Raw genomic sequence first — 26,469 nt, forward strand, 5'->3', positions numbered from 1 at the left:
GGCTGGGAATGGGGCTGGGAATGGGGATTGGGGGCTGGGATGGGGCTGGGAGGGGGATTGGGGGCTGGGATGGGGCTGGGAGGGGGCTGGGGGCTGGGATGGGGACTGGGATGGGGACTGGGGGCTGGGAGTGTGTTGGGACAGGGATTGAGAACTGGGATGGGGCTGGGATGGGGACTGGGAGCTGGGATGGGGCTGGGGCAGGGATTGTGAGCAAGGCTGGGGCCGCTCGGCCCCACCGCCCCTTTTATAGCAGCGGGTCCTGCCCCCCGGGGAGGGGAACAAAGGCGGTTTCGGTGCCATTCACAGGGTTAGGGACAAGGAGGGGCTGGAGGGAGGCCAGCTGTCACCAGCAGTGGCCGTCCCCAAACAGCACCTGGAGGGGGTGAGGGATGACCCGCCGCAGGATGTTCCCCCAGCACTGCTAAGGCCACTGCTGACCGTGTCCCCAGAGTGCCACATCCACGTGGATTTTAAATCACTGCAGGGATGTGACTCCACCGCTGCCCTGGGTGCCTTTCCCATGAGGAATTTTCCCTAATATCCAACTAAACCTCCCCTGGCACAGCTGGAAGCTGTGCCCTCCTGTCCCTTGTCCCCTGGGAACAGAGCCCGACCCCCCTGGCTGCACCCTCCTGTAGGGTCAGCACAGGCTCACAATTTCTATTTCTTTTTCTGCCCTGGCAGGGCACCAGGGCTGGCTCGTGCCTGTCACAAGGTGCATTTCTCAGGATCTCTCTCTCCTACAAGTACAAAACCAAAAGTGCTGCCTGGAGCCCGTGAGGAACCAGGTAGGCCGGGATTTTCCCACAGTGGGAGGTGACATTTGCCACAAGCCCAGCTGACCCCAGGTTTTGGAAGGCATGACAGGTTGAAACCACTTTTTAGGCTTTCACTTTCTCCCTGGCTGTGCTACTTCCTCTCTTTCTGGAAGGTGCTTTTCCTTGACAGAACCAAACTGGTGTTTGGTTGCCATCCCCCTGTGAGCTCTCACCTTGACAGGACATGCCTGGATGGTTGATTGTTGTCCCCTTGTGACCTTCCTTTGACTTGGGATCACGTGCACTGAAACCAAAACACAAGGCTTGAGTTATTGTCCTTCCCAAACTGTTCCCTTGGGATGCAAAGGCCACAGCCCATTGTGCTGGAGCAATGGCCCTTGAGGAAGGGTCCCAGGTCACTCCCAAATGCCCCACCAAGTTACAGGGGATTGGTTAAAGGGCAGAGAGAAAAGGAGGAACACAGGGGTGACCCCTAAACACCAAACCTGATGCTTGGGATTCTGTCCCTTGTGGCTTCCAGCTCAACTCCTCCTCAGGGTGTGGATGGAGTCTTGTGTTGGGACCTGGAGGATCTCCAGGGGATTGCCAGGACAGCACTGGGGTTGGATGGCAGCTGGGAAGGCACCTGAGTTCCCAGGGGGTTCCAAAGCCATGAGAATGGTCAGGAAAAGAGCTGGAATGCAGAGAGGAACCAGGGCTGGCAGGAGGGAATTCCCTTCACAGGCGATGGGGGCTGTGATCAGCACCAGGATCGGCACCAGGTCCCACCCCATCCCTTCCCTTGGGATGGGAGCTCACCCTGGGGATGGGCAATGGAAGCAGTGCCAGCACAGGGAACTGTCACAGGCTGCCACCTCCCACCAGAGGTATTTTTACCAATCCCTTTTCACAGGAAAGTTTTGCAATGACGGAGTAGTAAGAAAAACACAAACCCTTCCTTTTAAAGCAAACCCAGCCCTCCTTTGAACGTCAATTCCTCTTTTTAGCTCAATCCTTGGAAAAAGTGGAGGGTGAGTGCTAAAAATACCCCTTCCTTCCCCTTCCAAACTGGGCTGGCGGTGGGCAGGAGGGGATTCCCAGCGCAGGAGAGGCTTCCCTTCCCCAGCTGGGGCTTCACTGCTGGGCAGAGACCAAAGGAGCCGGGAAAACATTGGGAAAGGTCCTGTCCCATCCCATCCCCCTGCCTGGTGTTGGCCACCCTGGGGACACAGGGAGGGGACAGCTCCAGGAGGGGCCAAAGGGGCAGAGCTGGTGCTGGCTCAGAGCTCCTGGGGGGAGGCTTTAGTGCAGGAACAGCAAAGAGTTGTCCTGGAGGGGCAAAGGTTGCTGTCCCTCACTCCAGGGAGGCAGGGGCCAAAGCAAACACCTGTGAGTGGATTGTGACCCCTGTGAGCACGCGGGGTCCCCATGCACTGTCCCAGCTCCCAGTGTCCCTGGCTTCCAGGCTCAGCAGGGGCAGATCCAGGGACCTTCCAGGGGTTTCCCTGCCATCCAAGTGTCCCCTCAGGCCCCGGCGGCCTCGGCTCCCAGCCCAGCCTCACCTCCCGGCCGAGCCTGTGAGGAGCCACATCCTGTGCCAGAGCGGTGACAGCGACACAGGGGGTGGTGGCACGTGGTCATGGGGCACTGACGCTCCAGCTTGGGATGGGGATGAGATTCCTGCTGCTGGTGGGCACTGGCAGCACCCTGTCCCCAGTGGGACGGTCACCCTGGGTGGCAGGAGCCCTTCCTGCCACGGAGCTCAGCTCTCCTTCAGTGAAACCATCCCCTTCCTCTTTCCAGAGAGCACGAGAGAACAGGCTGGGGACAGTGGCAGGGACCTGATCCTGCAGAGCCACCTGTCCCCACAGCATCCCAAACCTGGGAGCAGGGACAGTGCCTCTGCATGAGGACACACACTGGGTGACACTTCCCGGTGCCAGCGCTGCCTGTGCCCACAGCAGTGTCCCCGTGCAAGCCCAGCACAGCTGGCAGGGAGGATCCAGCTGCAGAACATGTGGCACATCTGTCCCAGCACAGGGAGGTGACACTGCAGAGGCAGGAGGGACCCGGGGGGACACGTTCCACATCTGCCACACCCCGAGGCACCTCGGGATGGAGGGCCCAGCCCGGCCAGAGCCTCTGGAGAGGAGGAAAAGTGTCATGAACGACACGGCCGGCCTCCCCCCGGGCTGGGAGGAGCTGCCAGGGCAGCTGTGCCAGTCACGGAGCCGCTGGGGCAGGCAGGGATAATGGGAAGCAGCCCTACGGACGGGAGGGACGCAGGGCGGTGTCCTGGAGGTGCCACCAGCCTCTTGTCCCATCCCAAAGCCACAGAGAAAGCACCACATGCACCAGGAGAACATCCCAGGCAGCATGAGGATGGGCCTCGATGAGATCAAAAGGGTTTGGGAATGGGAGCTGCAGCAATATCAGGGAAAATAAAATAAACTGTACCTCCAGCAGCCCTCTGGAAAGGGATGTACCTTCAGCTGGGTGAAAGGAGTCCTTATCTTCCTTATCTTATCAGGGCTGGGGAGATTTAGGTTAATTTGGGCTCTGTCTGAACACAGAGGAGAAGAAATGCTCTCCTCTCTGCCCAGCTGGGATGGCCTGAGGAGGGAGATCTGCCAGGCACTTCCCAGGACATCCTTCAGCTCCTGCAGCAGATGAAGCTCTGGATCATGAAAAAAAAGACAAAGAAAAAGGAGGGAAAAGGGAAAAAATAAAAGAAGAAAAAGGGGAAAAGCAAAACTGCTGTAATTGAAGGGAGTTGAGGGAAGGTAATTTCCGCCTGGGTTAGTGAAACAGCTCGGTGGAAATTTTTGATGAAAATCTATTCTTCTTTGAAAATGCAGATCCAGGGAAATGTGAAGGCTTTCCACTGGAAAGAATGAGTTTTGCTGGATTTCTCAACCAGTTCTCTAGAAAATTTGTCAATGGTCACAACATTTTAATCACTGCTGCTTTTTTTGTCAGACCAAAATTTACACTCCTGCCGTCTTCCAGCCTGACACGAAAATGCAACATTTTTGGCATCGTCGCTTTATTTGTTCAAAATTTAATATTCTACAGATCTTTTGCCCTCCTTCTGGATCAAGAAAACACTGGAAATGCCAAGACATGCCTGGGATAGGGAAACCATTTCCCCTAAAGCACGGGAAGCTCCGGATGAGCAGCAGAGCAGAGCTCAGCACAGACCCCGCGTTTCTCTTGGCCTCGTGTTGGTTCTGGGGACACAGACGTGGTTTGCTGCCACCTCACTGTCCCACCCTGGGCCAGCACAGGCTCACCTCATGTCCTGCTCCTGGCCAAGCTGTTCCTGGGGCTGGAAGAAGTGGGCATTGCCCTCAGATTCAATTCTTGGTAAATCCACGAGAGCACAACCTGGAATCCTGTTTTTCTTTGAGGCAGGAAAGCACGCAGACATCAATAATGGTGATAACCCAATAGCACTGCCCTGGCTCATTTTCCACACCTTCACAGCCCCTCCTCAGCCTGGGAAGTTCTCCCTCTCCCCCCCTTACCCTGGGCTTTACAGAACCCTTAGGGCTGGAAAAAATCCTCTGAGATCAAGCCCAGTTATTTGGGAGCTTTTTTCTGTGGGGTAAAACCAAACCCAGCATTCTCCCCCTCTATTTTTAGTGCGTTTTCCAGCAGATGCTTCAATCCCCAGAGAAACCCCAGCATCAGCAGCCGCTGTCCCCAAGTGCCACTGCCCTGAAGAGGTCAACCCCCGCCAGCTGCTGCTCTGCGGGGACACAAACACGGCTGGGGACACTCAGGATGGCCGAGGCAGCGCCTGGCACCGAGTGGCGGCAGCACATGGTGTCCCTGAGCACCCCGTGGTACGCGGCGTCCCCGCCCGTCCCCAGCTCCCAGCGTAACGCTGGTGGGAGAGCAGCACAAAGCCAGGACATCTCCTGTGATACAGCCTGGGAAGGGGTTAAAACGAGGAGCAGAGGCCACAAAAATGCACCAGAGACGCCCAGGGAAGGCAGTTTGGGCACTGAAGTGTCCCTGCAATATCACCGAACGCTGGGGCAGGAGGATGGCATGGATCGGGATGGGCTGAGCTCCCCCAGCTGCTGCCCCAGCACTTGGAAAAGCAAATCCTGCCCCAGGGACAGTCTGAACTCACCTGGGGACACTGGGGAAGCAGGTCCCTGCCCCTGGAGCTCGGGTGTCCCCCAAGGACAGGGGACAGTGCTGGGGAGAAGCCCCAGGTGGGCGCAGCAGCTCCTGGGACACTCCATGCCCAGAGCCCGGCTGGCTGAGGCTGCCCAGGGACATCAGCTGGGGACAGCACTGGGGATGGGGCCAGGGAACACCGGGATGGGAGCAGACAAGGGTTGTGGTGGCTGTGGCACAGGGACTTTGTGACCTGAGAGGGACATGGGAACAGGAGTTCAGGGGGAAGGGGTGTGGGAGCAGGAGATCCAGCAAACAGCAGCCCTGGAGCAGGAGACTGGGTTCTCTCCTGTCCCCAAGGTCCTGCAAGGTGGTGACACACAGTGACACAGCCATAGCCACTGGCTGTGAAAGGGCACAGAGCTCTGCATCAGAGGGAAACTGAGGCAGGGGTGGGAATGTGGGGGCCACCAAAGTCACCAGGGGGGTGACTGGAGCTGTGTGCCCAGCAAAGGACAGGAAGCTGAAGCCCTGACATATTTTACACCAAAAATGCCCTTTCTGCTTCCCAGTAAAACCATGATAAGCTTGAAAAAAAAAAAAAGAAGAAAATGAAGCAATTGGGATTTTAAGTAACTTCCAAGCCCTTTTGCTCCCACAGCTCCAACCCCCCAGGTGTGTGGAGGTGACTGGGCCCAGCTGGGGACTTCCAAGGTGGAACCAAATGGATGTGAAACGTTAAAGGTTTCACTGCAGCCTCAGTTTTGTATTTCCTGGAGCTGGCCCAGCCCTTCAGGTGCTGCCCTGGGAAGCTGGGCAGGTCACTCAAGGGGGAGATGGGCACCAGCACACAGTGACAATCCCACTCAACACCTTCTCCTGCTGCCTTGCCAAGCTGGGGTCTGAGCCCCTGGATGATCCCTGGCTTTGGAGGGTGCTCAGAGGGTGCCAAATCCACCCAGGACCACAATTCGGGCAGCACTTACCTCGTGCTGGGACCAGCTGTCTCTGCCACCGTCACCTCGGGGGTCCTGGCACTGAGGGTGGGACATCTTGTGCCAGCCAGGGACGGCACAGACCCCCACTTCTCCCATTCCCACTGTCCCAGTGGGTGAGGACAGGGTGGAATTCCTCCCAGCATCCACAGCAAGGAAAAGCAGCAGAGAGGTGGGCACACAAACCCCCTCCCCACCCCAGCACTGAGAGCCACCACTAAGCACCATTCCCATTCCCTCCTGCTCCTTCCTGGATTAGGGAATGCTTCAGGAGGAGCAGCAGGGCATTAGCAGAGCTATTAAACCTTTTTAAAGGGGCTGCTGGGCTAGCTGGGAAACAGCCAGGTGGCCCCAATGGAGACAATTCCCATCCAGCTGAGTGTGATGTGGAGGAAGGGGGATGCTCAGAGCAGCCAGCCCAGGGCTTGGTTTCCTGTGCTGAGAGATGGGAATGTGTGATGGCACCCCAAATTCCATGTTTAATTTCTGGCAGGGGTCAGAGAGGATGGGGGAATGTCCCTCCTGGAGAAGGGGAGGTGGCTCAGAGCCCAGCACCCACCACGCTCCTGTCACTGGGTTCACAAATCACGCAGGTACCAGTGAGACTTCAACCACAATAATATTATTAATATTAATATTATTAATAATAATTAGAGTTCTGACCGATGGCTGCAGCTCTGGGCTACACTTTGGTGATGCTGTCAGGTGGCCTCTCCTCGGCTGACCCCTGTCCTTTGGGGTGGGGCTGGGACACTCCCACCCTGTTGCTCTCCAGTCCCGCACATCCCGGAGCCTTCCGCCCTTTCCTCAGGAGGCAGAAAACCCAGGCCCCGAGGAGGAAAAGGCCCATCAGGGCCACCAGCAGAGCCAGGGAGGCAGTGCCCTCGGGCTGGGGACAGATCCACCGGGGAGTGCCGGTGATCCTGGCTGAGATATTCCGGCCGTGCTCCTGGAAGAGGCAGCGGGCCTGGCGCAGGTCCGGCACGGCCACGCCGGCCGCACGCAGCGTGTCCAGCCAGCCCAGAGAGCAGCAGCTCCAGGGGTTCCCAGCCACAGACACGGCCCTCAGGCTGTGGGACCAGCTCCTGACTGCTCCCAAGGCCTGCAGGTTGTTATTCCGAACGTCCAGGCTCTGCAGAGGGGAGCAGGAAAGCCCTGGGGGCAGCAGGCTCAGGCGGTTGCCCGACAGGTCCAGCACTCGGAGCGTGCCCAGGCAGGGCAGCGCTGCCTCGTCCATCTGGTTGTCCCTCAGAGAGAGCTCCTGCAGGGACAGCTCCAACCCTGTCAGCGCTCCCGTGGGCATGGACAAGTCCCTGTTTCCTGACAAGTCCAGGGAGAGCAGTGGGGTCCCGCTGAAGGCGTGGGGCTGCAGCCTGGAGATGTTGTTCTTGGACAGGCTCAGGTGCTTCAAGCGAGGCACGTTGTAGAAGGGGGTGCAGGTGTCTCTGAGGGGCTGACATGTGAGAATCCCCTTGGAAATCCCTTCCCTGGTCACTCCCCTGGCTCTCACAAGGCTGGAGGCTGTTGGAGCCCAGATCCACGGATTCCAGGTGAGGCAGGGAATCAAAGAACCACTGTGGCAGCACACGGAGCGCGTTGCTGTGGAGGTCCAGAGAGTGCACGGACAGCTCCGTGCCATTGGTGACAGACTCCCTGGCCACGTCCTGGAGGCAGTTCCTTGCCAGGCTGAGGCTGTGCAGAGAGCCCAGGCTGCGGAAGAAGGAAAATGGGAACAGCTCCAGGCGGTTATTGCTGAGATCCAGGTCAGCCACGTGTGTCAGAGCGGCCACGGGACGCACGGTCCTATTGAACCTCTGCATCTCCTTGTAGGGCAGGACAAACTCCCAGGGATGGGGTGAGCCTGGGAGCAGGGAAGCAATGAGGTTGTTGGAGAGGTTTAAGTGTGTGAGATCATGGGCTCTGGGGAGCTCTGGGAAAGAGAGGAGTCTGTTATGGCTCAAGTCGAGCACTCGGAGCAGGTAGGGCTCTGCTCCCTCCCCCTCGGAGAAGAGCTCCAGGGCGTTGTGGCTGAGGTTTAAAACTCGCAGCTGCGTGAGGCTGAAGCCAGAGATACAGTGGAGGGAATTCAAAGCCAAGTTCAGCACCTCCAGCTCTTCCAGAGGCTCAAAAGCTCCCTCCTGGATCTCCATGATGTAGTTGTTGCTGAGGTCGAGCCGGCGCAGCCGCGGTGAGCTCCGGAAGGTCCCTGCCAGCAGCTTGGTCATCGTGTTCCCGGAGAGATCCAGCACCCTCAGGCTGGTGAGGTTGCTGATGTACCAGCTGGCCATGTGGCTCTCCAGGTTATTCACAGACAGGTCCAGGACCTCTATATTCCTGAGCAGATGGAAAGCTTCCCCGTTAGCCAAGTAATTCCGGTCCAGGTGGTTCGAGCCCAGGAGGAGCGAGCGCAGCCGAGGCAGCTCAGCCAGGGCGGTGGCTGACACGGATTCCAGCTGGTTGAAGCACACATCCAGGTACTCCAGCTGCCCAAAGCCTGGCATGTTGCTGCCTGACAGGTTTTGGATGAAGTTGTTGGAGAGTTCAAGGTACTTAATTCCTTTGCCAAGCTCCTTGGGAAATTTCTGCAGGCCAACTCCTTTGCAAGACACCTTCGTGGGGCTCTGTGGGGAGACAGGAGAGGTGTGAATGAGGGAGGGCTACAAACCACAGCTCCAGGCAAGCCATCTGCTGTCCAAGATGGGCATGAGAAATGGGAATGAGCACTGCTCCCCCTTCTGAAGCCCAGCTGGTCCAGAGCATCCCTGTTTAGGCAGAGGAAGGGCACTGTGTAGGCTCCACCTTTCCTCTCACTCTGCTTTCCTCTGGAGTTGGGAACCTGGATGGGAGCAGCTGATGTTTTTCTGGGGAGACAGAAACCTGCTGTTCCCCATCCAGGCTCCCAGCTGCCTCCCTGGAATCCCTGTACTCCATCCTCTGAGCACCTCAGGCATGGCAGGGACGTGGGAGCAGCTGGATGCCAGGGACCACCTCACAGGAAACCAGCTCCAAGGCAGGAAAACAGAAGAAAAGCTGGGAAAGTTAGAGATGGAGGCTGGAGGGAGGTGAGAGCCATAGGGAGGAGACCCAGGGTGATGCTGGCAGCCCCAGCCACGCTGCTGGAGCCATCCCAGCCCAGGTGCTCCTTGGAAAACAGCCTTACCTGCTGGCACAGCGGGGAGCTGGGCCTGGTCTCGGGGCTAGCCCGGGCTCTGAGGATGGACGGGAGCAGGCAGAGCAGGAAACATCCCCGTGCAGCCCAGAGCATGTTGGGCTGCGGGCGCTGCCAGCCCCGTCCCGCTCCTGCGGCGTCGCTGGCAGGCTGGGCAGGAGCCAGGCTCTGTATAAATAGGCTTCAGGATGGGATGGGGGAAGGAGATAAGGCATGTGGGTGTTCGTAGCTACGGAAGTGGGAAAAGAAAGACATCAGCTCGCAGAGGGGGAAAAACGGCACAAAGCCACAGGGAAGGGAAAGAGAAACGGCAGGATGGGGAGGAGGGAGCTCAGGTGACCAGCTGGACCCGCTGTGACATCAAGCGCCAGGAGGCAGAGGTGGCACGTAGGAAAGCTGAGAGGGTTTGGGGGAGTTTCCCTGTGCCAGGGACAGGATGTGCCAGCTCCCGGGACAGCAGGGGCAGCCATCCTGAGCCAGGGACAGCTCCTGGCTGTGGGATCACCCGACGGCCACACCCAGGCAGTGACAGTCCCTCCCCATCCCAGCGCAGCCCAGCCGAGGGGACTCTGCCTCTCTCGGGAAACAACAGCTTCCCAAGGCTCACCGCCCCTTCCCGGCGAGATGCGCAGGGCTGGGATCCCCCTCCTCCTCCTCCTCCTGCTGTCACACGCCGTGTCCCCACCTGGGCTGCCGGGTCACCTCCTCGCTCAGGGCAGGAACAGAAGGGAACTGTCCCTGCGGCAGCTCCAGGTGGGATCTGTGCGCCCGGAGCTGTGCCCCACCCACAGGGACATTTTTTTGGTGATGGTATCTCCGTGTCCTTGTGCCACCTAGTGCTGACACACTCCTTGGGGACACGCCCCCCATGCTTCACGGGGCACTCTCCAAAATGCACAGTTTGGGGGTTTTTTTGGCTCAATGTGGCTAATTCCACGTGAAAGAGCAACTCAGGCTACTGAAACGTTGTCCAAGGATGTGAAGGTTCAGCCACAGAGCTCATGCTCTAATCCTGGAGGTGTCTGGCAGGAAAAAAATAGTATATAGACATAAAATACATAAATAAATATAGATTATTTATATATATATACACACACACAGAGTTACACAAGTGAGTTACCCCTCTGATAGTCGGCGTGGTGGGGGACACTTTGTCACCTCAGGATGTGACTCAGCCTTGAGCTGGCCGGGTGTCCCCAGCACCCAGGTCAGGCAGGACAGTGGTGACAGGCCAGGGACAGCGTTTTGGGCTGATGCCCCGCAGGGCACACGGCACATCTGTGCAGATGTGAGCTCCTGCTAGGGAAACACCGGCCTCTGGGTGACCCCCGGGCCGGGCCCTCCCAGAAGCAGAACCGGCACATCCGGCCCTGCCACGCCCGGGGAAGCCCAGCCTGTCCCCCTGCACCCCAACTGCTGGACGTGGCTCTGCACGGTGACACAGCCCCTGTCAGCAGCTGAAAAGTCCCTGATGTGGAGCAGGGACTTCTGCAGAGAATCCCGGAGCATTTGCATCCCAGGGCTGTGAACTCCCTTGGCTGGAGCGCCGGGCGTGGATCAGAGCCGGCAAACACCGAGGCTGTTCTTGGATTATGATAAAGGCAGAGTGAACCACACGGCCTGAGCAGGGAGAGATCTGCTCTGAAACCAGCTCCCCTGTGCTTCTTGGCCTTCCTGCCCTCCATGCTGGCTCCAGGGCTCCAGCAGGATCTGTTGGAGAAGTTCCCTGGTCCCACTGAGGCTTCTGTGGGAGCAGTCTGCAAAGGATGTGAGGAACGAGCAGTAGGACTGAGGTGTGGAGGAAGCAGGGACAGAACCACCTGCCCAGGTCACATCCCTGCTGTGGGTGATGGGCTCCAGCCTGGCTGTTTGGGAGCAGGACACCTGTCCTGGGCAGGATCCAAGTCCATTGGCTCTGCCCTTCCTTCCCTGCATTCCCAGGGCATTGGGAAGGTGACTCCTGAGCAGATCTGATCCCAGCAAGGGGACCATGCCTCTCCCAGCCCCTGAAGGATGGAGCTGTCCCCTCACAAAGCACAGCCAACACTCTGCTGTGGCTGTACTGACCTTCCTTGGGAGCTCCTGGTGTGGCTGGGGAGGGACATCCCACCGGGAACACTGAGAGCAGGACAAAGCTGTATTTGCCAAGGCCACCTGCAGCCAGCTTCAAGTCCATGTCTCCAACTCACACTTTGGTTAGTGTGAGTACCAGAAAAAGCCTGTTAACGCATTCCATGAAGGAATTGCTCCCTCCTGCACCCCAAGCACGCATCAGGAAGAACTTCCATGCAGGAATTGCTCTCTCCTGCTCTCATCCAACATCCCGAGCGCACACCACAGGGGACAGCAACACTCCGGCCTTTTACAGAGCAAAGGGATTCTCCCTCTGCCTCCCCCTGCCCACAGCCATGGAGCACATCCCAGATCCTGCCAGTGGGGGACATGGAATGCAAACTCCATCCCCGGCTCTCCCAACCCCCTGTTATTTATGGCTGCCCCCAGCCTTGCTGCTCAGGCCTGTTCTAAAGCAATCCTGTTAACGATTTGCTTCATGTTCTCACTGTACACAGTTGTCCCGCTTCATTCTTGTCACAGGAACATGTCCCTCTTAATCCATTTGAAAGGAAAGAAAACCACAAAGCCCAGTGAAGAGCCCCCAAGGCTCTTGCCCGTCCCATATGTCGAGGCTGAAGGGAGGAGAAGCCACTAAAAAGCCAGAGCAGCCCATTTGTCACGCAGTTGTTTCCCGAAGTGCACGGCTCCTGTGAATAGCGAGGCCGCGGCCAACGCTGCTGCCCCGAGGAATTTTTCTGTCCCAATAACTGCAACACTTGGCAAGGGACATCACTCGCTAGGGCTGGAGCCAGCAACGCTCCAGGCAGGGCGGACCCTCTGTGGCCACAGCACAGCGCTGGGACACGTCCCTCCCACACCCTGCAGGTGACCAGAGCCACCTCTGCATGGAGCCAGCACCAAGAGCATGGAATCACAGCATTGGGCTGGGAGGGTCTTATGGATCAAACAGTTCCACACCCTGTCATGGGCAAGGACAGCTCCCACTAGCCCAGGCTGCTCCAAGTCCCATCCAACCTGGCCTTCAACACTTCCAGGGATCCAGGGGCATCTTTCCCTGTGCCAGGACCTCAGCACCATCACCGGGAAGGATTCCTTCCCAATGTCCCCTCTATCCCTGCCCTCTGGCAGTGGGGAGCCATTCCCCCTTGTCCTGTCAGTCCAGGCCCTTGTGCAAAGTCCCTCTCCAGCTCTCCTGGAGCCCCTTGAGGCACTGAGGTCCCCAAAACCTTCCCTGCTCCAGGCTGAAGATGTCACTTTGGGATTTGTCCCGTTTCTACACAAGCTGCAACTTCACTCCCCTCTTGAATGCACAAACAGGCTCTGGAAAGAAACACGGGGAAACAAAACCCCAACCAAGCTGAGCAAGTGTGAGCCAAGGGCTGAGACAACAGAGCAATTTGTGCCTCTTATGGCTCAGAGCATCTTATGGCTTTAGGTCTCCCCAGCTGAGGGGAGGTAACGGGACAGAGTTGCTCAAGAAGCCAAAAGAAACAATAGTGTCCCAGCTCCTCTATTAGTCACCAGAAATCAAGTTATGACTAGACTCAGCAGGGCTCAGAGAAAAGAAAAAGTGGTGACTTCATGCTGGACCGGATTTTAAAATCCCATTTTTTTTCCTTTGCTAAAGTCTCCATCACCACTTATTTTAGGTAGAAGGGTGCCAAAAGGAAAGGGGTGGGGGGAGGAAGGCTAAAAACCACATCTAAAAGCAGGACAGTTGCTATTAAAACAGAAAAAAAAATCCTGTTTGAATATTTTATTCTTAAACATAACAAACTTCCTCCGAGTGTTGTCATAAGTACTTGTGGCTGCTCTACGTGGCTTGGTGAAGCCTGTAGAAATGTGTTCTGGTTTGCAAAATATTAATTAAAAAGAACAAAACAAACCTCCCCCCCAAAAAAAAAACCAAACCAAAACAAAAAAAAACCAAAACCAAAATACCCCCAATCCAACACAACTTGCTGTAACAGCAGCAGTACTTGAAGGCAGCCCCCGCTGGGGCAAGGTTACCTCTGGGGTAAGGGCAGGAGCTGAAAGGAGCAGAGGCCTGGACCCGGGAATCGGCGTTTTCTTTGGGATTTGGTGGTTTCTGGAATGTGGAGGCAGTTTCCTATCTGCTAAGCCTGCTCTAGTTATTCCTCTTCCTCTCGCACTTCCTGCTTTTGCTTCCAAGCTCTATGTCGAGGCACTTTTCCTCCTCCTCCTCCTGAGGATGAATGTAAACACCACTGACCCTGTCTCACGCACCTCCCCTCGCCCCCCAGCCCTTCCAGCTCCCCCTGGGAAGGCAGGAAGCCAGAACCCCCTTCCTGGCTGTGGTTAGCGTGCACATGCAGGAGCCTGGCTGGGATTTTGGGACAGGAGTCCGTGTCCTCCCGCTCCCTCCTGCCTGGGATGCTCCTGCCAGCGCCAACATCCGAGCAGAGCCCCCAGCTCCCCCAGCAAGCCTCGTGTGAAGGTCACAGAGCAGAGTATCAGTGCAGTAATACTTGAAATACTGAGACAAGGCACACCCAACAGCCTTTCCTCCTCACAACGCTCTCCCCACCAGCTTTTTGGTTTGATCCGAGTCTCCCCGCGAGTCACAGAGGACAATTGTGCTTCCTGCATTCACATATAGGAATAAATAGCTCTGGATCAGTTTCCTTTATGGCCGGATTACAGAACCCCTGAAATACTGATAGGCTTTATGAACAGCAGCACTGGGCAGTTCCGTGGGCGTCCCTGGCCACGCCAAGTTCCTCTCTAGGACGCGGGTGCATCTCCCAGGCGGATGGCCCCAAAGAAAGTCGTGTGCTTGCTCATGTTGATGGAGATGTCAGCGTGGACCATCTTCACAGCAATCTTCTGCCTGGCCTTGAGCAGGCACACGCCGGCCGTGTAGCAGGTGTTGAAGTTGGTCTTGCCGGTCTCGATGCTGCGAGTGCATTGCAGAAAGGGCTTCTCGTCCACCACCACCTCGTAGCTGGCGAAATCGGTGAAGTTGATGTAGTAGACCTGATGTGAAGTAGGGAGGAGAAAGGTGTCAGGGAGGGGGTTGGGGTGTGGGGACCAAGTGCAGCGTCCTGGGGGTGCGTGCAGCCCCTGCTGGCCCCAACACCTGCACGCACAGGTGACTTGTGCGAGGCAGGGAGAGCCCCAAACCAACCAGGAACCTCTTTTATTCCGCTTCAGACTGACCCAAGCATGCAAAAACCCCTGAATCCGTGTGCCTAAGGCTGAGCTACCATCCTGCTTATTCCAGGTAAGTGACACACCTGCACAGAGCCATGCAGGACCCCCTGCGTGCTACAGCAGCTTCTCACCCCACACACAGACACACACATTCGACTGAAGGCCTCTTGCACTTACCTGGCCAGTCCTGCTTCCTGGTGCCAGGAGCCTCCTTTAGTGGTGACATCAGAACTGCCCTAAGGTGGCCTGGGAGCTGCCTCCTGGGTAACTGGACTCGGTGCTTGCACAGGCACGAGCTATTATAGGGAAAAGGCTCTCCCAACCTCCACAGCTTGGAAGGAAATCACCTCACAATGCTTCTACTGATTGAACTCCCTGACTTCTTCCAAGGCCCTGTGACTCTACTTGTCCTCACTTAACCCTCTCCCAGACTCTCATTCCAAAGAGCTGCAGGAGGAAGACCTGTCCAAGAAGTCAGTCTCAGGGAGCTGCTTCTTCCTGAGAAAGGAAATCCAGCCCTTTTGGAGGCAGGAGCTGCCTGAACACTGAATCCCTTTTTTTTCCTTGATGGACTACAAATGATGAGACTTCACTGGTCCAACACTGTGGACAGCAATCAGCATCAAGCACGTGGAAAACAATTATACTTTGGCCCATATGGAGCTATATTTTCTGTCCCCATCCAAACTGGACACGTCACCAATTCCATGGAAGAGCACCTGACATCCATGGCCCACTTCATCCCAGAGCTGGTTCTGGGGAGGAGCTACATGGAGCACGGGGAGACAAACGGAGTCACCTGGGCTGGAATCTGGCCAAACCACTGGGCTGGGAGTCCTGTGCTTCCAGAGCGACACAGCTCCAAAATAACCACAAACAACCACAGTTTGGGTCTTTTAAAGCACTGAGCTCAGCGTCCTGCCTGCAGGGAGGTTTGGAAGGGTCGGGATATGGATAAACGGAGGGATAACCCCGGGATTGGCTGGTGCGGGGTGTCCTGGCGGTGACAGGGGTGTGACACCCCTCCCCACACCCCTCCTGAGCCGAACGCAAGCTGCTGGCATTTGTCTGTTGTCTGGAGCCCTCTCGTGGTTCATGCAAGGCTTCCACCGGAACACAAGAATAGGAGGAGTTAGCCTAGGACCGTACTCACTTCTACCTGACTATAGATGAAGTATGTGCCGTCCACCAGTACCTCCAGCTCCCCACTGCGGGCATGCAGCTTAAACACCTTGGGGTTCAGAGTGATGCGAGACCAGTCATTGAGGACTCCACCTGAAAGATCTCAGTATGAGAAAACGGCGGTCACTCAGTACCCGTCAGGAGGAAAAGCGCAGGAGCAACACAAACACAGTCACAGCACCACGGGGAGCAGGGAGCTCACAGGGGGATCCCAGGATTGCACACCAGGGAGTGGGAGCAGGGACTCTTTAGCTCTGAGCACACACCATGGCTTGTGGGGTCACCTGTCCCTCCAGCCCTCTGTGCTCTCCAGCTCAAAACCCAGAGCAGAGCCTGGTGTGCTCTGCTCATCCCAGGGCATAGAGGGATTTATGGATCCACCACCCAGTCCTCTGGGATTACTGGGATAACCTAGGGACAGACTTTGCTATGAGCCACACACTGAGCCAATCTCTGTAGGTGCCTCAGTTTGTCAAATCCCACTCTTTTCCTCTCAGTCTCCATCTGCCTCTCCTCTCCCTGCTGGATGGGCCTTTTACTTAAGAGTTGGACTTGATGATCCTTGTGAGTCCCTTCCAACTCAGAATATTCTGTACATCAGCTGGAGCTCACCAGGCTGGCAGCTGGACAGCATTCCTGGCTCCCAGCTCTGGATTGTTCCTGAGCAGCAGGGAAGGACACTCACAGGGCATTCCCGCTCTTAGAGAGCAGTGTTATCCCTCTGGAAACCCTCAGCATCCCCAGTAATGAAGGGATAATTGCTTTCTGAACGTAAGCAAACAGCAGCTTTTCCCTCACATTGTTCCTGGGAAGGGGCGGCTTCCTTTTAATTCTGGGGAGCTGCAAGCACAAATCCCTGTCCATGAGAAATTCCAGCTGCCACTGCTCACAGGGAAAGCTGCCTTCCCACAGGAGCAGTGGCCAGCCCTCCCCATCCCATGTGAGGCAGGAATTCATGGACAGGAATCCTGCAGCCCCTTCCTGCTGCCCCCACCCTCGGGAGTCCCTCCCAGCCTGGGACTGGGGTGAGGATGGATGGATGTGGTCCCTGGGGAGCTGCACGTGGGGACTTAGGGACAGGACAAGCCAGCTCCTCTCCAGCACAGCCAGAGCAGGGAGGCAGGAGGTGATGAATGAGCCCCAGCTGTTGGCAGGGAGAGCAGGAACTTGAGGAGAATTTGGATGGGGATCTGGGAAGGAGGAGGAGAAGAGTGAGGAGCTGCCTGTGGATGGGAAGTGGCTTGGCAGGATCTGGGATTAATGGCTGTTGGTGGGGCCAGAGGTGCTCAAGGGATCCCAGGAAGAGCTGGTGCCTGGACAACACCTCTGTGTCCTCTCACCACTGGGTCTGCCCTGCCTTAAATTCCTGGGAAGCTGGAGGAAAACGGGCAAATGGGGAAGCGACAGGACAAGGATCCACTGAGGGCTTAAAATAGAATGGGGGGAAAAAGGCCTGGTCATGGAGGGGCTGGGGAGGCACGAGATGTACCTGGAGGTAGGGAGAGGGAGATTCAGTGTGACAGAATTACTGGGGTGTGCAGGGCAGGGATTATCTGGGAGACAAACAGGAACTACGGGGAAATGGAGGTGGAGACTCCACACAAGACTCTTCTGGGGCAGTCTGGGCAGGGGTACTGGAGAGCAGGGATGGGCAGGGATCATCTTGGAGCTGTGTCATGGAATGGACTGGGATCCAGGAACTCTAGGGGTGCAGGAGGGGCTCTTCCCAGTACCCACAATTATCAAGAGATCCTTACCATTCTTCACTTGGATTGCTGAGCCTTGGCCTTGGAGATGGACCACAGCTGGCTGCAAGGGAGAGCACAGGGATCGAGGATTAACGGGAAGCACTGTGCCAGTCCACAGAAATGCCCCCCAAAGCTGGGTTTTTCCATGGAAATATCAACCCACCTGGATGTCTCTGGAGCTGGCCTTGTCTGTGGCACCTGCAAAAGGCAATTCCAAATCATTGAAGAAGGTTGAGTGAAAAATCCCATAAACAAAACTTCTTTTATCCCAAAATAACCCTTAAACCCCCTTATAAATAACTTTTTACTCCAAAATAACACTGAAGCCCCACATAAATCACTTTTCTTACTCCATAATAACCACTAAACCTCTGTTTTAACAGAAGGAGGGATATGGGGTGCAGATAATTTTAAAATACATAAAACAGAAATATTACACATTAAAAAATATTAAAAAACACATAAGGAAGGAAAAGACTCATCCTATATTTCCCTAGTTTATTCCCAGCATTTCTGTCCAACCATCAAAATTCTTTATTATTCAACAGGTTTGCACTAGAAGGACAAATTGCACAACCCATTCCCTGATCCACAGCAGGAATAAAACCTCTTGGCTGTCAAGATGCCAAGTTTCCCACTGCAGGTCATCCACTCCATCTCCCTTCCCTGGGAGCCAAATCCGAATTAGGGAGGAGATGCCTGTGGCAGCACAGCACGGAGCTGAGGGGCTCCTGTTGCTCCTGGCCATTCAGAGCCATGGAATCCCAGAAATCCAGCATGGTTTGGGTTGGAAGGAACCTTAAAGCCCAACCTTAAAGCAGGGACTCCCTCCATAGGCTGTTCCCAGGACACAGCTCAGGACACCGCAGTTCTGCTCCAGGCCCTGGTGCCATCACACTGCGACACTCTGGTGACATCTCTGGCATTCCTGCCCACCCAGCCCGGAGCAGAGGGCACGGATGGATCCTTACCTGAGGGGCCCTGCAGGCCGGGGGGTCCCTGAGGGCCCGGGGGGCCAGGGGGGCCGGGCGGGCCCATGACGGTGGTGCCTGGAATGCCGGGGATGCCGGGAATGCCGGGGGGACCCTGTGGCCCGGGAGGCCCCGGTGGCCCTTGGGGACCATTGGGCCCTGGAGGACCAGCCTTTTTACCTGGAAAACACAAGGACAGGCGTCACCTGGGGCTGCAGGGAATGGGAGGCTGGGGATGGATCACTCCTGGCTCAGCACAGCCAGGGTGGGGGTCCTACAGCTCCACACCATGAGGACAACGCTGCCAGCAGGGCAGGACCCTGCAGGCTCCTTCCTGGTGGGAATTACACTGAAACACAGCACAGGGATTCTCCAGGGCCTCTCAAGGGATGGAAGCTCAGGGGGCTCTTCCCACAGCTCCAGTCACTCTGCTCTTGGCATGGGGTCAGTCCTCAAGTCCCATGCCCTGGGCCTGGTCACATCCCTACAGACCCGGGATGATCTCTGGATGCAGTCAGGATGCTCCCACAGCACGTTCCAATGCACCCAGCCATGGCTGGGTCCACACAAACCACTCTGCAGTTACTCAGCTTACTGAGTTTCGATGGAAAACAGGGATAATCTTTCCTACCTGTTGCATAGATTTAGGATTGGGAGATGATCCACATGGCTTGCTCTCCTCCAGAGGGCAGTTCAGAGCTGAGCTCCAGCTCTTCCCCAGTATTGCTGGAGGAGCCCCTGTGCTGCTTGTGCCTCAAAATAATTCAATATTTTGGGCTTTGGATGGAGGGAGGGCCTTGGGATGGAAACATCCAGGGGATGGAAACATCCAGGGGAATTGTTACAATCACAGATCCCAGACTGGTTTGGGTTGGAAAGGACCTTAAAGCCCATCCAGTCCCACCCCTGCCATAGGCAGGGACACCTTCCACCATCCCAGGTTGCCCCAAGCCCTGTCCAACCTGGCCTTGGACACTTCCAGGGATCCAGGGGCAGCCACAGCTTCTCTGGACAATTTGCCCCAGTATTTTACCAGGTTAGTGGTAAAAATCTTCTTCCCTACCATGATCCTCAAACACCTCACACGTCCCAAGGAAGAGAAATGACATAACCACATCAGGAATGACTCCTACATACAGAGAATGGGATGAAACAAACTCTGCGGGGAAAGCCTGGTCCCTGCTCTCCTGATTTTCCACGTTCCTGACAAATTGATGTTCTTTTGATGTAGTTTTTAAAATGCCACTTTGGAACAGCTTTTCTGCCAAGGAACATAAACAGAGCAAAATCGCTTCAATTGCTGCCACAAGGTCCCCAGTAGGACAAAATTAAACTCATATTTAGATGACAGCAGCAGTTGGGATATGAAATTATAGTTGTTGGAATAGTTTCTGAGTACATTTATGTACTTGTTTCTCTACTAATATTCATCCTTGTAATGGACAGAAGTGTGAAGAGAAATCCATCTGTTTTAGCACAGGACTGGGAATCTCTAGGTGGCCACTAGCCAGGAGCAAGGACATCAGGGTGGGACAACTGTGGACATAATTTAAATGTGCAGAAAATGGAGCTAAAGTAAGCAGAGGTGAGTAAAGCCACACTGGTGTCCTACAAAAAACGGGAAAAGGCTTCAGGGAACAAATCTCCACAGCAGTATTTCTCTCCAAACCAGCAGCCATGACTTCCTACCTGAGCTGGCCACAATCCCCACCTCCTCTAATCCAGTACTTCTCTTCAGGATGATGCCCTGCTTTGGAAATGATCACCTTGAACCACACCCATTTTCCCAACACCAAACTCCTCTCACTGATATCCCTCCAATCCAGGCCATCCCAAGGGAGGACTGCAGACAGGGAGTTGGGAATGCTGCTGCTGTCACTCCAGGCTTCCCTTCCCAAGAGGGATGCACATCACAGCTGGTTTAACTCATCTGCCTCCAAAATCTGCTGTGCTACTCAGGGAGCTGCTGCTTGAGCAGCGACACAATCGCTCATCCCAGCCACACATTTCTGTGCCTTTCCCTCCTTCGAGGCACTTCAGCCATTTCTCTGCATTAACAAACCTCACAAGCCAAAGGTGTTCTGTTTATTATCTGATAGGTCCCTTATCAGATCTCCAAGGAGGGTCCCAGCACCCAAATCCCAGCCTGGCAAGCTCTCCAATGTCTGTACCCAAAACTCAGAGCAGGCAGAAGCAGGGAGTTCTCCATAATCCTCACTCATCAAACAATGAACTGGAACTCTAAAAGGAATTAAATGTGACAATACCATAAAATTAAGCTACTTTATACAGCTGTATGCAATCCAGCACCATGAGATCCCCCTGCCCCTCTGGAATTGCTGTGGAGGCTGCAGCCATCATTTGTTATTTGTGGGGCTGGTTGAACGCGGGCTGAGCTTTGTTAGGACAAACTTCTCCAACATAAAATTTTACGCTGCTTCTCGGAGTAAATACAAATTAAGTTGCTAAGTGTGGCCTATTCCCACCTCTCAGCTGTGGCTCTGGAGTTTGCATCCAAAGATTAAAGTCATTTGATGTGCTGCTGCAGTAGTACAGACATGGAAAATGCAACTGCTTGGATCCTTGGACTTGTTCAAACTCCTGGAAGTAAATGTGGGACCCTACATGTAGGACTCTAAGTGTGGGACCCTAAGTGTTCCCAGAAGTCCTACAGAAACAAGGATGGCATCAGGAACCCCCCAAACAGGGCTGCCTGAATAACCCAAATCCCAAAAATCCACTGCAAACTGCCTGAGGAACATCATGAAATCCACAAAACCTTGAGGGCTGAGCAACACTCAGAAGGGGCTCATAAAATGATAATTTGGAGGTTAAAACAAGGAAAAGCAGAATGCAAAATGTGTTCATGTTGAGTTTGGTGGGTCTGAAGGAGAATCCAAGCTGCAAATTGGCAGGATTGGGATGAAAGCCAAGGCTGGAAAACCGCAACAGCTCCTGGTATTTGGTACTGACTCAACTCAACTCTTCAATTGGAGAATCTTCAGGATTACTTCTGTACAACATAATTAACTTCTTTCAGTGTTTAAGGAAGTTTAAAGGGGTGCTTGTGGGTGTTATTCCAGCCTTTCCTTGAGAGGGAAGCTGCCATTGGTTTCTCCTTTGTGTTGGCCAAGGAGAATTCACAAAGCACAGAAAGGAAAATTCAGTTAAAACTCAAACTTACCCTTTTTCTTGTTTTTCACTGAACTTGGACCTACAAAGGGGAAAAAAGAAAGAAAATTAGTGAAATTCAGTGATCATTTCATCAGAGAAAATCTCCATTGCCATTTTTTATTTTCCAAGTGGACAATGGATGTATTTGTGGCCCGTGCAGCAGCACAGGAATGGTCTCAGCTGAGAGCAGTAACCCAAATTTCAGAGCATCACAGAGTGGTTGGGGTTTGAAGGGACCTTTAAAGATCATCTGGTCCAACCCCCTGCTGACCCCTTGTGAGCCAAGTTGTTTAAAAAATAAGAATAAAACACTAAAAAACCACAAAAGCAAAGAATTATTCTGAACTGGCTGTTTGAAACAATGGGAACCCAAATCTCCCGAGCATGGAGAGAAAATATTTACAGTGAAGCTGAGAAATAACAGGACTTTGTGAGCATAGCCTGAAGTGTGAAACATGTTCCACTGCTTCCCCAAGAATTCATCATGTATGGGAATTAACTGCAAAAATCCCCAAATACTCCCTTGCTATTCATCAGGGAAATCCCTCTAAAACCTGGGGTTTAGCACAGCAATGACTGAAATCACCTTTAACTGAGATAAAATTATAACCAATTGAAAGTAACGAGGTGCTTTGAGTCTGAGGGGGTGGGGAAAGGTAAATTCCCAACACAAAAGCCGTTTTTCTATAGATAGGTAGAGGAAAGACAAGAAAAGAACCAGAGAAATTACCCATCAACCTTACTGATGCCTTTCCAACAGAAATATTGATTTTCCCACATTGTGCTGTTGGGTCATGGGAAAATGATGGTATTATCTATAAAAGGCATTATCTGTAAAAGACATTATCTATAAATGGGAGATTATATAATTTATATAATTTAAGGGAGAAATTCCTCCCTGTGAGGGTCTGGAACAGATTGCTCAGAGAAGCTGTGGCTGCCCCAAACCTTGAAGAGTCCAAGGCCAGGCTGGACAGAGCTTGGAGCAACCTGGAATAGTGGAAGATGTCCCTACCTATGGGGTTGAATGAGCTTTAAGATCCTTCAATCTAAATTATAATTTCTGCTAATTGACTATTTTAAATAATATTTTTATACTATTTTTTTATAATATTCACAGGTTGGACAACACATGGATTCCTAACAATGCCACCCCAGTATACCACTAGGAAGCCACACCAAATTGCAAAACTTTTTAGGCTGGACAACCAGGCTCCTGATTCTGCACTTCTGAGCCCCACCAGTCCTCACTGTAGCCACCAGCCACTGAACAACATTAGAAGAGGGGAAAAAAAAAATCCCATTTAAAGATCCCAGCCCATCCCAGCCCAGCGAGACGCGAGCGGCTGTGCCTCGGCAGCCCTCGGAGTCACGAGAGTTTATTTCATGTTCCATAGATCCCACCATTAGCACCAGAACCAGAGTGAAAGTACAAATAGCTGTGGCCAGCCAGACACATTTGGGCTGGCTGGATCCAATTAGCTTCAAAGATGACTGGGAGGAATGAGAACCACATGGGATGTCAATGTTCGCAGTCTATATTACAACACACGCATCTGTTCCAGGCACGACAGAGAGAGATGTTATGGATCTGCAAGTGGAGCTTTCGACAGACACAAAAGTATTCCTGACACGAGGGGGGAAAAAAACTCAGGATTATTAAGCTTGGGAGCTTCTGAGTCTCTCTGGGGTTTGCATCTGTTCGCCTCCCGAGAGCAGGGGGGGATCGTTTAATTGGAGCGCAGAGCTGAAGCTTCTGATACAGCAGAATTTCCCTTGGTTCTGCTCAGAATGGGAAGTTCATGAGCTACTGCTCCATTTAGGCTAAAATGGTAATAAATTACTGAGTCTAAGCTGAGGGCCGCCAAAATTTCAGATCAATATTCCTCTCAGGTGCTGAGGTGTTGAGGCATAAGGCTTGAAAACTTGGCTCGATGGACGTTATCCCAACATTGATGTGCAGAGGAGAAAAATGGTAATTAAAAAATCCTTTCTGCCAGGGTTTTCAGAGGCCACAACCCAATATTTAAGCATTAAACTTGTTATAATATTTTAAAATACTTTTCAAAATATTTAAGCTTGTTAAATGCAGTGGTTGAACACACAGATAATATAATTATAATATAATGGATACTCCATCCCCTAGAAGCGTCCAAGGCCAGGTTGGATGGGCCTTGGAGCAACCTGTGATAGGGGAAAGTGTCCCTGTCAATGGCAGGGCAATGAGGTGAGTGTTAAGGTCTTTCCCACCCAAACCAGTCTGGGATTCCATTATATATCTGACCCACTGGTTACCTCTTAATTGATGGTTAAATACCTACAAGTTATGCAACCATTTATTTACTGTGGCTTCATGCAGGCCTTGATTCCAAGGATGGCTAAGAGATAAACTCTGTTTTTTTCCACTCCAAGACCTGGATCACAAGTGTATCCACTCTGTTCCTTCACTGTCCAGGAGTATAAAAACCAAATTACAGGATATCTGCTGCTGCTCCAGAATCTACAGACCTGCCACCTTCATGGAGAAGGAAACTCAATTGACTTGAAGAACTTCTGACTGATCAACAGCCCCCACACCTGATTTCAGGGACTTTGCCATGCTGCAGTTGAGGATTTATTCCAGTCCCAATGGGATCTGAGAGCAACCCAACCTCTCAGCTGTTCCCTGGCACCTCTTTTCCCCTCTTTATAATGTGCACCTTTCTGAGTGCACCTTTCTGCTCCTCATGAACCCCTTTCCATATCCATCAGGAATGTCCCACAGATCCAGGTGGTGCCAGTTGCCAGGATTGAATGTGGCAGCCATCCAAGTACAGTTATTCTTCCTGACCTCTGTCCTTCTTCCCACTAATCTCACCTCTCCCATTCCACATGCTGCCTGTTCTCCTTTGAGGTCAAACCAGGCCCAGACCTCGGGAAGTCCATCCCTTTCTGCTTTCCCCATCTTTCAACTGGAATTAAATATATGTTTAAACTCTCATCCCTCCTTGAAGGAGTTGTCAGCTCTGTCTACCCCATTGCTTAGGGGGAGGGAAATTGGCCAGAACTGTTAATACAGGAATGGACTGGGAAAGCAGGACAGGCTGGATGGCTTTGAAGGATAATAAGCATGGAATGAGATTCAGTCATACAAAACATACAGTCCTGTAAAATATATATAAATATAAATATATGAGAAATAATAAAGTGTTCTGGTGGATGCTGGAGGACACCTGCACATGCTCAGCTGCTGCTGCTCAGCCAGGGAAGGCAGAAACACAATCCTAAAATGGGAATAACTCTGGAAAACATGGGGAAATCCTGCTGCCAATTAGTGAAGGGTTGAGGTTGAGGAAATCCTGGGAACAGGGAAGTCAATCTGGATCATCTGATACAGAAAGATGAATTGAAACGAGAGGAACTCCACAGAAAGGCTCCTGGAAGGAGCAAGGAGTGGGCAAGTGAGCTTGCTTTGGTAGCCACCAGCACTGGGAAAGGGATGAGAACAGCACTGGGAAAAGAAGGAGAAGACCTGGAGGGCTTCAAGAACAGTGCTGGCACATCCAAACTGCTCCCCAAGACCATGGAGTTGGGAATGAGAAGGATTCCAAGGAGAAGCACAGGTCTAGAGGGGAACTTCTGGTTCAGAGCGAGCCCTCCTGTGTCAAAGGTCGTGTCTGGAAAGTCTCCCAAAAGTCTGCCAGTCCCTTTGGAATGCTACTTTTGGTAATATTTTTGCCTAACCACCAAAGCCATCACTACTGAAGCTGCTACTGGAAACATTGCAATTACCTGATTTACTCCTACCACAGATACTCCCTTTCCCTGGATCTCCTGTAAGAAAAGCTCCTGACTCTGCTGCAGTAACTCAGACCAGCTGAATTCCTCATCACAGGACAGGATTCCCTCAGGAAAGATGGGAGCAGGAATGCTGCATGCTGGACACCCTGGCTGTGAGCAGCACTCCAAAAGCTGATTTTTCACAACTGCTGGGAAAATATAACACGAGGCTATCAGAAAAAGAGGGAATATCAAGCCTGCAGGAACGGTAAACTAAGAGGGAAAGGTACAAGCAGGAAAGATGTCTCTATATGATGACAAAAGACCTCAACCCAAACAGAGCCACCACACGTGGAAGGCTCCAAGCCATCCCAAGGCAATCCACACAGTTCCAAGCCTCTTCTAGCAAAAGCACTTTGGGTTCAGATGCAAAAACCTCACTTGAAGCTGGGGGAAACCCTCACAAGAGATGAGTTTTTGGTGTGCAAACCCCCAGTTGTGGCCCAGCCAGCAGCAGAAGACATCTCCCCAGGCTTCAGGGAGCAGGTTCCAGCCTCTGCTCCTGCAGCCATACCATCTGCTGGATCAATTCCAAGGCCTTCAGAAAAATCCCAGATGGTGATGCAACTCAAGGATATTACATGTGACATGTTTGCTCTCAGCAAGATTAATAGAGTTGACTTTGCCCCCCCTCCAATCTCTCTTTCTGCACGCTACACACTGCTATGATTTACTCTAAATACAGAAATATCCCAAACTTCTTTAGGACATCTGCTGATATAAATAGGATATTAAAAAACCCCTGCATTCCCTTATTAGCTGTGTGTGTGGATTAACAAGAAATAGTTTAAATTCCTGCCAAACAGTTCCAACTGGTTTTATGGATGGGAACAGATCTTTGTAATTATGCTGATTTTATATCAAACCTATAAAAGGCTGACCATTATAGGAAAAAGCCAAACAAAGGATACACCTAAAGAGGTGCTGAATGTGCTGGAATTCCCAGTTGCCAAGAGGAGAAAAAAGCCATGGAATGCCACAATCATGTTTTAGCAGCATCATTTGATTCAGGACACAACACCAAGTGATGTCTTTAAGGTGTTCATTCAGTTTGGGAAAGGTATATGGCAGCAGCCATCAGTTTTGGGTATCCATCCATCCATCCATCCATCCATCCATCCATCCATCCATCCATCCATCCATCCATCCAGACTGTGCCAACCTGTTTTCAGCATTCATTTGGAATTATTGATCCTTCTCCTATTTCCCAGCACTGAGTTACTATGGAACATCCTCAATCTTCTTCCCTGAGTGTGACACTGGTCTGGG

At 53.2% G+C, this 26,469-nt stretch overlaps 2 protein-coding genes across 2 annotated transcripts in view; both read right to left on the reverse strand.

Moving 5' to 3' along the window:
* Positions 1-6,569: 6,569 nt before the first annotated feature.
* LOC115914965 (transforming growth factor beta activator LRRC32-like) lies at positions 6,570-9,152 on the reverse strand. The gene is given in 3 exon segments (XM_030967870.1): positions 6,570-7,334; positions 7,336-8,508; positions 9,048-9,152. Coding segments are annotated over 3 exon segments (2,043 nt in total).
* A 3,721-nt stretch (positions 9,153-12,873) lies between these two features.
* The window catches only part of EDA (ectodysplasin A), a 60,395-nt gene continuing 46,799 nt past the window's right edge, over positions 12,874-26,469 (reverse strand). Inside the window, 6 exon segments of the mRNA XM_030967549.1 lie at positions 12,874-14,129; positions 15,460-15,590; positions 17,246-17,297; positions 17,400-17,434; positions 18,208-18,387; positions 21,392-21,421. Coding sequence (XP_030823409.1) covers positions 13,878-14,129; positions 15,460-15,590; positions 17,246-17,297; positions 17,400-17,434; positions 18,208-18,387; positions 21,392-21,421 — 680 coding nt within the window. The 3' untranslated portion in view covers positions 12,874-13,877.

Source organism: Camarhynchus parvulus, chromosome 4A, assembly GCF_901933205.1.
Source record: "Camarhynchus parvulus chromosome 4A, STF_HiC, whole genome shotgun sequence".
In the NCBI taxonomy this organism is placed as follows: Eukaryota; Metazoa; Chordata; class Aves; order Passeriformes; family Thraupidae; genus Camarhynchus; species Camarhynchus parvulus.